This window comes from Physella acuta, unplaced genomic scaffold, assembly GCF_028476545.2.
Source record: "Physella acuta isolate Inbredline_101_S28 unplaced genomic scaffold, ASM2847654v3 ptg000192l, whole genome shotgun sequence".
Lineage (NCBI taxonomy): Eukaryota > Metazoa > Mollusca > Gastropoda > Physidae > Physella > Physella acuta.
In genome coordinates this window covers 238,468-252,500 of record NW_026731711.1, presented here as the reverse complement: position 1 = coordinate 252,500, position 14,033 = coordinate 238,468, and the positions used below count along the sequence as shown (strand labels likewise).

At 37.3% G+C, this 14,033-nt stretch overlaps 1 protein-coding gene across 1 annotated transcript in view; it reads left to right on the top strand.

The window, feature by feature from the left end:
* The window catches only part of LOC131936864 (agrin), a 121,803-nt gene that overhangs the window by 61,790 nt on the left and 45,980 nt on the right, over window positions 1–14,033 (top strand). Inside the window, exon 3 of the mRNA XM_059293962.1 lies at window positions 9,362–9,598. Coding sequence (XP_059149945.1) covers window positions 9,362–9,598 — 237 coding nt within the window. The remainder of the gene's footprint in view (window positions 1–9,361; window positions 9,599–14,033) is intronic.

Below are 14,033 nucleotides of genomic sequence, written 5' to 3'. Positions count from 1 at the left end.
TTTTCGTGGGATGTGTTCTTTCTCATGCCAGTTCTTCAAAGGTTAACTTTCCGCACTAAGACAACTCTAGAATAACTCATAATTTGAAGATGATTCAAACGCCAACTTTGGTAGTACTTCTGCTCTGTTATTGCTGCATACATCGGACTATTAAACTAAATCCAACATTAGACAACAAAACTAACAGCAACTTTAGACATTACGACGGTTACATTGTAAATTTGGACATTACGACGGTTACATTGTAACTTCAAACGTTGTGATATTCCTATGGTAACTTTGGATTTTAAGATACATCTTTAAACCTATTATATTTTAGATTTTTTTTTAGCGTTAAGCATCACGAAAGATGTTTTTTTTACTTTGGACGATTTAACACTGACTGATACCTTAAGACTTGAATGATATTTCTTTGTTAAACCAATGACGGAGATATAGTTCTGTTGTAATGTTAAACATTAAGACATGCATATTGCAGCTTTATGTGCGCAGAATGCTGTTTTATAACTTCGGATAAACTAGATAGATATATTTACATTCAAAGGTCCCCAAGTCATATCATATCTGCTGATCATGTACTAAGCAAGTCAGCACAGTAGCATGTATCCTTTAATTGTTATAATTCTTATGTAAACATTACTGGTGTACTTTAGCGTTCTGCCGTACATAACTTTGCACATCATCGTTGAAACAAGTTTCCAACATTGAGTAATGGGAAAATATTGCGACTCTTAGTATCTATGTTTAGGCGTTCATTACTTTTTTGTTGTGGGATTGTGTGGTCGAGTGGATAGAACGCTCAACTACTAACAGGAATATCTCGAGTCCGGATCTGGGTATAGATTCGAGACACCAGGACTTCCCATCTCTGGTGGGTACCTGCTTCACGTTAGACGAAATAAAGGCGGCTGGGCATAGTGCTGACCACGCCGTCCTTTCATATGCTGAGATCAAGAAACATACAAACTCTTTGTTTTTTAGTTATCTGCCATACAGATCGCTGTTTTTTTATTGTTAGGATTTTTTTTTTTACTTCTTTCGCTCATAAGCCCCGAATGTACGCATTTATATTAAAATGTTATCTAACCGTATGCCAAGCACGAATCAAATCTTTTGGCCGTTTTTTTTGGTCAACATTTCACTTTTGGAGTGGATTATAGATCTTACAGACTAACACCAAACCCATAAACCTTCAAAAGGCAATGATTGCATCTAAATCAATGGGTCTTAAGGGGTCGGCGTGGTCGAGTCGGTAAAGCTCATGGTTGCTAAACCGAAAAGTCTCGAGTTCGAACCCCCGGGCTAATGAGACAACTTCAAAATGAAAGAACTTGTTGTTTGTTCTTGGTTGGACAAAGGCTATGGAAGCAAATTCAAAAAGAAAAGCAGGCTGAAATCGGAGTCAATGGCCTCAATGGCGCATAACCAGTTGACACGTATACTTGTGGTCGAGTTAGCAAAAGCTCAAGGTTGTTAAACCGGAAAAGTCTTGAGTTCAAACCCCCTGGTAGATAAGGCTCGATTCCTTCCAACACCAAAAATTAAGAACGAAGAAGAAGAAGAAGTGGGTCTTAACCTGGGTGCGATCGAACCCCAGGGGTTGATGCGAAATTCTGCTCCAGTGAAATAACCCGACATAAATCTACACAAATGTTAAAATATGGGTTTCTGAAACTGTACTTTAACTGATCTTCAAATTGACATTCATTCACTGTGTCCAAATGAAATTGCTTTATTAAATTTTTTGTCGTTTCAAACTGTAGATCCTTATAGCTCACACTTAATGCTATTAATAACATAATTTACCTGATGGTAAAAGAAATGCTTTGTAATTATGATTACATTTTCACATCACAGAGAAAACAAATTGATTAAAAATCTAATTCATGAATCGCAGTAAGTAAAATCTATCTATATATATAATTCTCTTCTGGGAGACGTTAGAAAACAAGCTGTAAGCGCGCCGAGCAGTCCCCTCTTTTCCTCTCTAGGCATATCGCAACCACCCCCACACCCACATGGTCTGGTGAGTTGTAGTTCACGCTAAATGTTTACATCGTAGAGCCGGGTTTAGTGACGGCTATTAGGGGCAGATAATTTAGTATAAAACTATTTTATACTTAGGGGAAGTAACTAAGTGGAGGCTGCTTTCACGTGGGTGGGGGTTGGGGTAGGGGTTGGGGGAAAGTAGGGTTTTAGTGTTGTAAAGCAAATATTTTCAGTGGCAGCATTGGTACTGTCGAATTCACAAATTATGAATTACTGAAAAGTAGAAAATAAAACAACTAAATAGCGGCGTATGATACGCCGCGGGTCGGCTCGTATATATAATTCTCTTCTTGGAGCCGCTAGAAAACAAGCTGCTAACGCGCCTAGAAAACAAGCTGCAAACGCGCCTAGAAAACAAGCTGTAAACGCGCTCCCTACCTCCCCACCCCTACATGGTTTTAGTGAGCTGTGTTCACTCTAAATGTTTACAAGCAGAGCCAACGATTTTAAACTTAAGGGGGGGGGGGGGGAGGGGGGGGGGAAGGAACGAGCTACTTATAGTGTTTTAAAGAAATATTTTCAGTGGCAGCGTTGGTACTGTCGAATTCACAAATTTTGAATTACTGAAAAGTAGAAAAAACAACAACTAAATAGCTGCGTATGCTATGCCGCGGGCCGGCTCATACAATAAAATTTTCTTCGAATTGTTTCCAAAAAAATTAAAAACACTTTTTCCTTGGTTTTGAGGAAAATGCATAGTCTACTCTTTAATTCCTGGAAAAGTTCTATGAACCACCTTACGTTTATAAAAATAAATACCCCCCCCCCCCTTTGCAAATGTAATGAAGATCAACCTGACCCCATTACACTTGACCTTCGAAGTTTCACATGATTAATTATTTTTTTTAAACCAGAACATTTTTTGGTCTGCCCGTCATTTATAATCTTAAAGATTTTAATTTTTATTTTGTGCGCGCAATTCTTCTTGTTTAATTATTTTTTTTTCTCAAAGTTTGAAAAAAAAATATGTATTTAAATTTGTGTTACATAATTTTCTTTTTTTTAAATCGAATTTTTTAACCAATGAATGAATTCTGCGCAGATTTTATGTAACACTCTCGCAACTGCACGAAATAAACTTTTTTTTTATCGGTTGAAAAATATTTAGATTAGAAATTTAGAATAAACCTATCTAACAAGTAATGAGTTTATTTTTTTCATTTAGATTAGAACGTTAGAATAAATCTAGCTCACAAGTAATTAGTTTATATCTTCCTATTTCTTATTTTCATGGATCCGATTGAAATAGCTTCAGGGTGTATGGGAATTCGTCAGCGTGAGCAATTAGCTCTAAACTTTCGCTCTATTTAACCACGCCAGCGGCTGGGAAATGAGAAAGGCGCTGAATACAACATCTTACGTGTAAAATACAGAGGTAACGAATTCAGATAGGCTTCTGGTATAAGAGCACGAAATCTTTATACAGACATGAACGTTTGGTTTTGTTACAGTGGATCAATGAAAACATTTTGGGCCGGAGGTGTAGTTAAATTCTTTTCAAATCCATGTTTATTAAATTATTTTCTTCCACCCCCCTTTTTTTTAAAATTTGAATTGATCAACGTTAAACAAGGAAAAGAGCCAATTATTTTTTTAAAATCGGTATTAGTCGTTATTATTGTTAATTCGTTGAGTAAACTGTTTGCAAAGTCTTTCAGCTCAAACAATTCGAAATCGCAGTCATTTAAATCTAGTGCGTTAATCTTTTTTGAAAAAAAATTGCATCGGATTTTAATGTTTTTTAAAAAGGTTAGAAGGTGGCACTGCGTTGAAGAAGTTTCTGGGCATGGTTCTATAGATAGGGAAGGAGTTAGGATTATGGGCTAAAATGATGTATCATTGGCGTCAAGGTAAAAGTGATTTAGCTGTCTGTATCGGGCTAAATAGGGGACGGTGTTGCCTAGCGCTAGAGAGCTGGACTGCTAACCCGTATGTCTCGAATTCTGATCCGGGTTCAAGTCAGTAGACCGTCCCTAAGTCCACCCAGCTCCAATGGGTACCTAACTCACGTTAGTAAAGGCGGCTGGGAATTGTGCTGGCCACACTATCCCTTCAGAAACCGAGGTTACAGAAACAGGTAAACTCTACTTCACTCGCACCACAGACAGTCAGGTTTAGAAAGCGAACTTTACTTTTTATCAGGCTATACGTAAAATACACGCATTGCCACACACATGCTAGCCTACTTCAGCTTTATCCAACATCATCACCAGCGTTTCACGTCCGTTCCCAACCCTTCTCTCTCTTTCTCTCTCTCTCTCTCTCTCTCTCTCTCTCTCTCTCTCTCTCTCTCTCTCTCTCTCTCTCTCTCCCTCTATCTATCTCTCTCTAAAACACACACAACTGCACGTGATAAAATAAAAAACAAACAGCCTGAGTGTTGACTCAGAGTGAGTTAACTATTTGATCTGGCGTCAATGACGCCATGTTAAATGGAGTCATACAATTACAAAAAAAAAATCTGCCTGTAATCAGAATCAATACTCTCTCTTAATAGAACGCGCTGCGAGCCGATTATAAATCGACAATGTAAATGATTACCCATAATAGTTTTTATTACTAGTTTTTATTTTTCTATGGGGGGTGGGGGTGGGGGGGGGGGGGGAATGGGCGTCGTTGTCTATTGATTGCTTTACTCATTTTTAGTATTTTTATTATGTAACCCATCAAATTCATCTATTTTTTATTTGTTTAGTTAAATCAAATTTACAACAACCTAATAATTAAGTACGGTTATTTAACAAATGATTGCAGTATTGTCACAAGACGGAGCGGGTGGGGTGAGCTTACAGTACTGGGCGGGGGGGGGGGGGTCTCTGTATGTATGGGGAGAATTAGGGGCTGGGGGCATAATTTGCGTGATGGTCAAACCATTTAGGGTGTGGGGGTGACATCATGTCGAAAAGTGGCAAAATTTACTGATATCAAAATGCGTTGTCGAGTATTAATAATTAATAAAGTTAAAGTGTAAATTTAGTCCGCCCCCCCCCCACCCCCCGCGAAAGTTTCAGGTTCCACCCTCCCCTTATAGAAAAATATAGAAAAAAAACTTCTAAAAGAAACACTACTGATCACTTTTATTTTTCTATATATCAAGTACTTGCTACAGTATACCACTTCTTTATTGAGTACTTGCTACAGTATACTATTTCTTTATCAAATACTTGCTAAGGTATACCTTTTCTATATCAAGTATTTGCTACAGTATACCATTTCTATATCAAATACTTAATACAGTTTACCATTTCTTTATCAAGTACTTGCTACAGTATACCATTTCTTTATCAAGTACTTGCTAGAGTAAACCACTTTAAAATGTTCGATCAGGGGGAAATGCCAGATTTGACAAATGTTTAATGGGGTCGGTTTGTTAAATTCGCATTGGTCAACATAGTTTAACATGGGCGACTGCACAGTATTACTGTAGGAAATGTAGCGTGAATACCATTAGAGGCATCAAAGAGATCTGGGTTGGAAGATTTATACAAGCACTATGGGTTTAGATATGGGGGGGTGGGGTGGTGGAGGGGTGACGCCATCAGTTACCGTACCAGTGACGCCAAGCTAGTGACTCCAACCAGTTTAAAACAAATTCTCACTGTGACGCTGACTCACTCATCTCCCTGCCGTCCGTCTCCACCCACACTAAAACGCTTTCAACAGCAAATTGTTATTGATTGACTGTTTAAAAAAATCCCTTCAGTGTCGCTGAATTTTATTACCTTCTAATGTTGTTTCATCTTGTTCATCAGGCCACACACACATCGCCTACTGAGTTTTATGGTTATAAGTATAAGTGTGTGTATATATATATATATATATATATATATATATATATATATATATATATATATATATATATATATATATATACAGGGGCGTAGCGAGGGGGGGGGGGGGGGGCGGGGGGTGCGGACCGCACCGGGTGACACCATTTAGGGAAAAACTTGAGGGGGGGGGGGTGCAAATCGAAAACTTGAGGGGGGTGCAAATCGAAAACTTTGTCCCCGGGAAGGGTCGCTACGCCTCTGGGGGGTGACACCATTAAGTGCCGCACCGGGTGACACCCGACCTCGCTACGTCACTGTATATATATATATATATATATATATATATATATATATATATATATATATATATATATATATATATATTCATACTCGTATATATATATATATATATATATATATATATATATATATATATTCATACTCGTATATATATATATATATATATATATATTCATACTCGTGTATATATATATATATATATATATATATATATATATATATATATATATATATATACGTATGTATTTATGTATAAATGTGTACACATATATATATATATATATATATATATATATATATATATATATATATATATATATATATATATATATATACATGCATAAATACAAAGATACACTCCCTTCGGGCCAGCATCAAACATAAAAATTGTCACACAAATATCTTCCAAATCTACACAATCACCCCTTCTCCCTTTATCGAACAGCCCCCAAGTTGCTGCAAATAAGGCAAATTTTATTCAAAAACAAAATTAACTTTTTAACAAGGGGCAGTAATTGCGGCATTTCTGGGAACTCTCCCAAATTCTTGCTGTTATTTTGTCTCTTCTTCTCTCCCCCTATCTAACTCTTCATCTGCTTTCTTCCTCACTTCCCCTGTGTTTTAAAACCAGTTTTAAATATTTCATTCATCTGTACCTCCCCCAGTTTCTCCCCCTTCTCCCAGCTCAACTACATCATAAAATCAATGCCTCCTTTACGCACCTCACCCCCCCCCCACCCTAACACAATCTCCCATCACGTGATGCGTGCCAACAGTTGCCCAAACAACGCCACGTCCCGTGACGTCACTCCCGTGCTTGTATTATTTATGTTTTCATTACGTCCCTCCACATGCGCACATTAACCCTTTTCATGCCGTGACACTCCAATACACTTCCAATTCCCTCAACTCGCATTCCTTCATTCCCCTCGCCTTGTTCCTCTATTAAATATTCTATTTCAGTTGAAAGCTTGGGTTTAAAAAAAAAATCTTTTCTAAACTTTTCAGCCGAAAATTACGTGAACTTCAATTTGGGAGTAATGCAGTTGGAATGGCAATATATATATATATATATATATATATATATATATATATATATATATATATATATATATATATATATATATATATATATATAAAATCAAACAACTGCTGCCTTGTAGCTTCGTCTTGGTTGGACAAAGGCTATAAAAGCAAATACAAAAAGAAAAGCAGACTGAAATCGGATTCAATGCATATATGGCGGATAATATGGAGACACGAAGAAAATCGCTTAGCACTCAGCTTTTTGAAGTACGTTTATTGACTAGGATTCTCATACCACTTTGGACATTAGTAGTTTTGCCGTTTCTCTTTAGCTGTCTTTCATTATATCGTATTATTCATCAAGTTAATGTTCAGAAGCTTAATTTTTTTTTTTTTTTTTTTACTTAAGTTTTTATCAATAAATTGTATTAAACATTTGCAATTAAATTTTATTAAGACATTAATGATCTGGTTGTTGATAATAAAATTTTAATTATATAGTGCTGATAGGTTCTAGTTAAATTTTTACTGTAAAAAGAATATTTATTTTAAATTTCTTTAACATTCTTAGCTGAACAAATGTTTTTCTATAAAAAATACAATTTAAATATAAAATTATTTTCCTTGAAACTCCGATCCATTTTTACTTTATGGTGTAAAAGACAATTCTGATAGACAACCTAAAGTTTGTAATGCTAATCTCCCTTGACGAGTTTTCCCACCAGTCAAGTCTAGACGCCAAATATTGTGTTCGGCGCGTGCTGTTGCTCCGCTGTGTCAATCATTGGGACGAAACACCCAGTAATCTCGAACCCAACTTGCTTCTGGGTTTCTATTTTTGGCAAAGGATTGAAACGTTCCACTGGTTTATATGCTCTTGTTTTTTTTCCGTTTAATCTATCATAGTTTTTTTGTTGGTGTTTCTTTTTTTTGTTTTGTTTTAAAAAGTTGTTCAATTTCAAAACCATAATCTACACTTAAATTTTAAAGTTCTTTTTTTGTGTGATTTCGTACAGTATAGTATCACAAAAGGAAAACTCAGGATTTACAATTGTTTTAAATTTTGTTTGTTTCTCTACCTTTGAATATTCGAATCAGCTCGCAATACGTTTTTATTGTTGTATTTTAAAATATTAAGTTATCTCTTCAAATTCATTTTTCACAGAAGGTATCGAATATCCGATGATCATTTCAATCCAAGGATTATATTCCAAATCATTTTTTTTCTAATTTTTTTTTTTTTTTGGCTTGGCTGTGTTGGGTTTCAATCACATATTAAATTCTAAAACAAATAACAAATATTTAATCTAGACGCCCCGGAAAAAAAATGTTGTCTTAAAAGATATCGGGTTTAGCAAGTTTTTTTTCTTCTATTCTACGGATTGAAGTATTATTGTATTATCTTTGAGAGGATCGTATTATAAAGGAACATATTTTATTTTTTTCAATGAGATGTGTTGTTTTTAGAAAAGAATTATTCTTTTTATTCTCTCGTTCGTTTTTAAATTTAGTTTATGAAATGAAGTGAACGAAGATGAGTTTGACAATAAGTGATGGATTTTATCACCGGAACCGGAAACGGTGCCAGTTTAAACATTACCGGAAAGGTCCCGGCGCAGACGCCGAGATAGACAGAAACAAGATGGCGCTGTTTCCAGCACCGGAAATGGATATGAGTATTCCTTTCGAGCAAGAAATCGCCGAGAACCAAAGACACTTCAGTCTGGAAGGACCATTGTGTCTTGAGTCTCGTTGTTTTTCAGCGAGCCACCGAGGGGGTTGTCCGCCCCACCCCCGCTCTCCCCGTCCATGGTGTCGCCATAAAGCAGATCGGTGTAATTATTGGAAAGAACGAAAACGTCAGAAATTCAATTTCCACGATAGCGGAGAGACTGGGAATCGGGACATCTGGCCGGAATCCATTTTCAGGAGTCCGGCAGTCTGTCACTCTGGAACCGCGGCGGTCTCCGAATATTATTGCTCCACGGAGCCCCGGAATCTTCAGACATCATCTACGCAAACCTCAACACCCGGTTCGTTCACGTCATTGTCGATCTTATCCACGCTTTCATCGCTTCCGTCAAAACTCTTGCTCGCGGGGGTAAAACGTGTTTCCGGCTGCGCGCGCACTTTGTCCTCTGTGTGTGTCTACGTCATCCTCTTCTCCTACCTGTACGGCGTCCATGACGTCACCGCCTGTTATAAATTCCCACCAGGTGTCCGAGACCCGTGCGAGGGCTGGATCTGCAAGTTCGGTGCCGAGTGCATGTCTTCGATGGACGGGCAGATGGCACGGTGCCAGTGCCCGGCAGAGTGCCCGTCCTACGGCGACAGCGTCGGCAGCAAGCCGGTGTGCGGCAACGACGGCAACGACTACGCCAACATGTGTGAGCTGAGGAAGACGGCATGTCTGAGGATGGAGGACATTCGGGTCAAGTACTACGGCAAATGTGGTAGGTCATTTTTTCTTACCCCCCGCTTGAAAACATATATATAAAAATATAACTATTTTATTTAAACCACTACGCTACTTTTATAATCCAGGAGTTATTAACTATCAACCTTAACTATCATAATAGCTTGCTGTGCTTCGTTGCTTTTATAAACCAACATTAACTTTAACTTCTAACTTTTTATTTTAAATATTTATTAGATCAGATTTTTTTTTTACTTTATATTTATTATGACTGAGCTAGGCTATTATAATAATATACGTTATTACAAAATTTACATATAAATATTGGGATTCCTAGTCATATATTAGAACTGAGTCAAGCGTTTACGAATAGTATAGGGCCTACTCCTTTACACTTTAACTTATTAAACGGGTATTCCTAGTCTATGGACAGATCTATTGTGTCTATCATGGGCTAATAATTGTAGTTACTTCCCTTTTCGCTCTTTTTTCGCTGGCTAGGACTTTTTATCCCAGGAATTACTTCTGTTATTTAAAAAAAAAAGTTTCGAACCCCTCTTAGACAGAGAAGGTACTAAGTAGAATGTGTTTCTACCCCACCACCTCAAGACGCGAGTTCAGATAAGAAAAAGCTAATGTATGTGAAAGTGTGAACCTAAATTAAGAGTTTGAAGAGGCGAAAGTTATTGAAAGGGTACATTCCATGCGGGCTTTTGAAATTTGATCTTGAATTTACACTCTTTGACTTTAAAAAAAAAGCCTTACAATAAACCTACCTTAACCATAAGCCTACCAGTAAACAACCTTAACCATAAGCATTACAGTAAACCTACCAGTAAACCACCTTAGCCACTGAACATAACCCTAAACCAACCACTATACCCACCGAAGCCTTTACAACGCCCCAACCGCCACAGCCCCTAAACCCACTCACCACAAACTAAATGGACCGACCCACCAGACATCCATATTGTATGACCTCACAGTTTTCCCGACCACCCACGGGCTAGGCGCCAAAGCGACTGGCCCCTTTTTCTGTTCCAATTACCCAGTAATTATCATTAAATAATTATGTCACACCCGTGGGGATACCCCGTAGACCCCTAAGGAGGGGGTGGGCTGGTGTAATATGCATCAAAAGGGGGTTCCGCCTGTGTTTGTTGTTTTCACTTTGTAGTTACGTTCATCGCCCCGTCGTTCACAACAGCGGGAAATGTTTGCAGCGATATAAAAGCTTTCTACAGAGTTAGAAAGATAAAGATTTATTACTACCAAACAGAGAGAGTAAAAGCCTTCATTGTATGTGTTTAAAAAGTGTTTTTAAAATTTGTAAATAGTAAAAAGCATCCTTGTATTTTAAAAAACAAAGCAATTATTTTGACGAGTTGTACATTTTAACGCAATTTTTTTTTAAAATATAAATTTATCAAATCGTTTAACCCCTTAAATAAGTAGCACAAAGAATCATATTTAGGCCTAAGGATCCATAACACAATTGAAGTAAGAGTTCTTATGGTTTTTGATCTAGTCATATGAAGGGAAGGAGCGGTAAGGACTTTGCCCAGCCGCCTTTACTTTCCCCAACATGAGTTAGGTACCCATCAGAACTGAGTGGACTCAGGGACGGTCTACTGGCTAGAACCCGGATTCGCACTCGTGACTTCGGTTTAGTAGCCTAGCGTTCTACCGCTTAGTGTCACACCGTTCCTTCAAATAAGTCGTGTGATTGTTGTTGTAAGCAAAAGCAGTACAGCTTTATAACTGACAGTCACAAAATTCTAAATTGAAATAAATCCATGTAGTTTTTTTTTTAAATTCTCTATTCTTTAGACCAAACAAAAGTGACGAAAAGTTATTTGTTAATTTTTAAATAATAAATGATTTAAATAATCCTCTTTTTTTCAGCCACATATACAAACATATCAGTCTCTACACGTTAGTTCAGAAAAAAAAAAAAACATCCTATAATAGCGTTAGTGTAGCTCATCAAAGACTAAACATCCCCAATTCTATTACCTTTGATAGCATTTTTCTTTTGTTCTTTTCGCGGTAGAAAAAAAATCCATAATCAATGCAAAAAATATCTCATAACCTCATTAGGAACTAATTAGCTATTAATCAATTATATATTTTTTGTGTTGTTTTAAGCCGGCAGGGCTTGCGTGATTAGCTGGCAAATTGAAATCCAATTTTACGGAGGCTGTTGTTTTTTGTCCTGGCTATACAACGCATAGTTTTTGTCTGTATTATAAACTTTTTTAATGAGTAATGGGAGAAAACTCACTTCAGTTCTCTTTCTTTAAAAAAAATTAACACAAAAAAAAAAGAAAGTACAAATTGCTTTTTTTTAATTTAGAACTATTTTTCTACTCAATTAATTTGTTATGTTTTTCAAGTATATAAAAGATGGAGTAATTAGTATATATTTCATATGCCCAATGAGAGGCATCTGACACTTTAATTAGTAGGATTTAAGACTATGTTAAATTTCAGAATGTATTTTAACAATTGCTTTCGGAAAACGTTCGTAGATTTGATGTATCAAATTCTTTAAAAAAAAAAAAAAAAAAAAAAAAAAAAGTACAAGTACAACAGTATGCAAATCAATCATATTATAACAATAACAACATTTTCAGTTTACATTTCACTATTGTTAAGTACAGTTGTGTGAAGGTTGTCTATGTGAAGTATAGCTATGTGAAGTATAGCAAGTATAGTTTTATGAAGTGTAGATATGTGATGTATAGCCATTAAATGGTGCTAAAGGTCAGTTGTAGCTTAGGTTAGAATAGGCTAAAATAGTTTAGAACGTAGAGCAGAGGCGTGTTTTAGTTGAGTTAACCCCGGGGTGTTTAGGTATTTTTATCCCAAGGTCCTTTACGGGTATAAAAGCTGGAGTGAACGATTGTGAAGGGCCATTTGGTTAGTAGCGGCTAGGAACGTGGGCTTGTTGTGTGATGTGTAAAGATGAGAACTAATAAAGTATTGAACAAGATTTCGGATCGTTTTCTACATTCAATAATTCAATTCAATGGTTTGTGAAGCATATCTATGTGAAGCATATCTATATGAAGTAGGCCTATAGCTATTTGAAGTATAGTTAAGTGAAGTACAGTTACATTACATTATCTGTCAACATGTTATTATCCTGCGAAATCAATGAAGTAGCTAGTATTAAAAAAAACGAATTTTAAAAAATACGAACAGCTCTAATCGATCTGAAATGTGTTTAAGTGCTTGCCCGTCCCTTCACTCTCAACCCCCACCCCCAAAATCAGAGCTGGGGGAAGAGTATAGTAAAGTATAGCCCAGTGGTTACACGGCGGTACTGATAGACCGATATTCTCTCTGGTGAGGCCGTGAGACTTGATACTGCCACATCTAAGTCTGGAGAGTACGATAATGCTTGGCTTTATACTGGAAAACTTCCTCACCCACGTCATACTACCGCATGCTGTGGTCCGGTGGCGCCACAAGGCAGGGGCGGGGCTGCGGTCCGCACCGGGTGGTACCTTTTTTTTGGGGGGGGGGGGGGGGGGGGTGACACCAAATTGGAAAAAAAATCATAAAATTTGCTATCAAAACAATAGGGTATCCAGTTTAAAATAATAAAATAGGAGAAGGGTGACACCAAACCGAAAATTGAAAAATGTGTGTGTGTTGGGGGGGGGGGGGACACTTTCAGTGACACCCGACCTAGCGACGCCTTCACTGTGGACACACTAATATCATAACCTACAAACTTTGCTCAGGCACATAGATTGACGATATAGAGCGTATCTACACTGATTATTATGGGACAGCGTGGTCGGATGGTAGAGCTCACGACTGCTACAACGAAACTCTTCGAGTTCTGATCCCGGGTTCAAACCTGTTCCTGCGTCCATCCGGCTCTGATGTGTAACCAATTCATATTAGTGAAAAAGCGCGGCTGGGCATAGTGCTGACCATACTATCCCCACGTATGCCGAGGTCGTTGAAACAGAAGAACTCTACTGTGCCTTATTCACGAGCAAGAAAAAATGATGTTGCTGTTTAGAAAGCTCGTTTCACGCTATATTGGGTAAAAATAACCACCGTTAAAATAAGTGCAATCGATAAATTATTTCCATCAACTTATTTATTTAACTAACTATTACAAGTGAATACGAATCATGATTGCCAAACATCATTTAAAAAAAAAAATTTAAAAGTAAAAAAAAATAATCATACAAAATTTTACCGTTGATCCCCCCCCCCCTCAGTTCTATCAAGCCAGCGCGCGCCATTAGCTAACGACGGATGAATGTTATGATTAAATTAATGCCTATTGACGGACCGTCAGGCAAAAGCTGAAACCTTGATGCTCCGATTGCGTGATCGGTCCATCGCATCAGCCCGTTTTGTGGACAAGGGTGAACGATGACAGTTGATAATGGCTATAGATAATGACAGATGATAACGGCAGTCCATATTGTATTCTATTTTAAGTT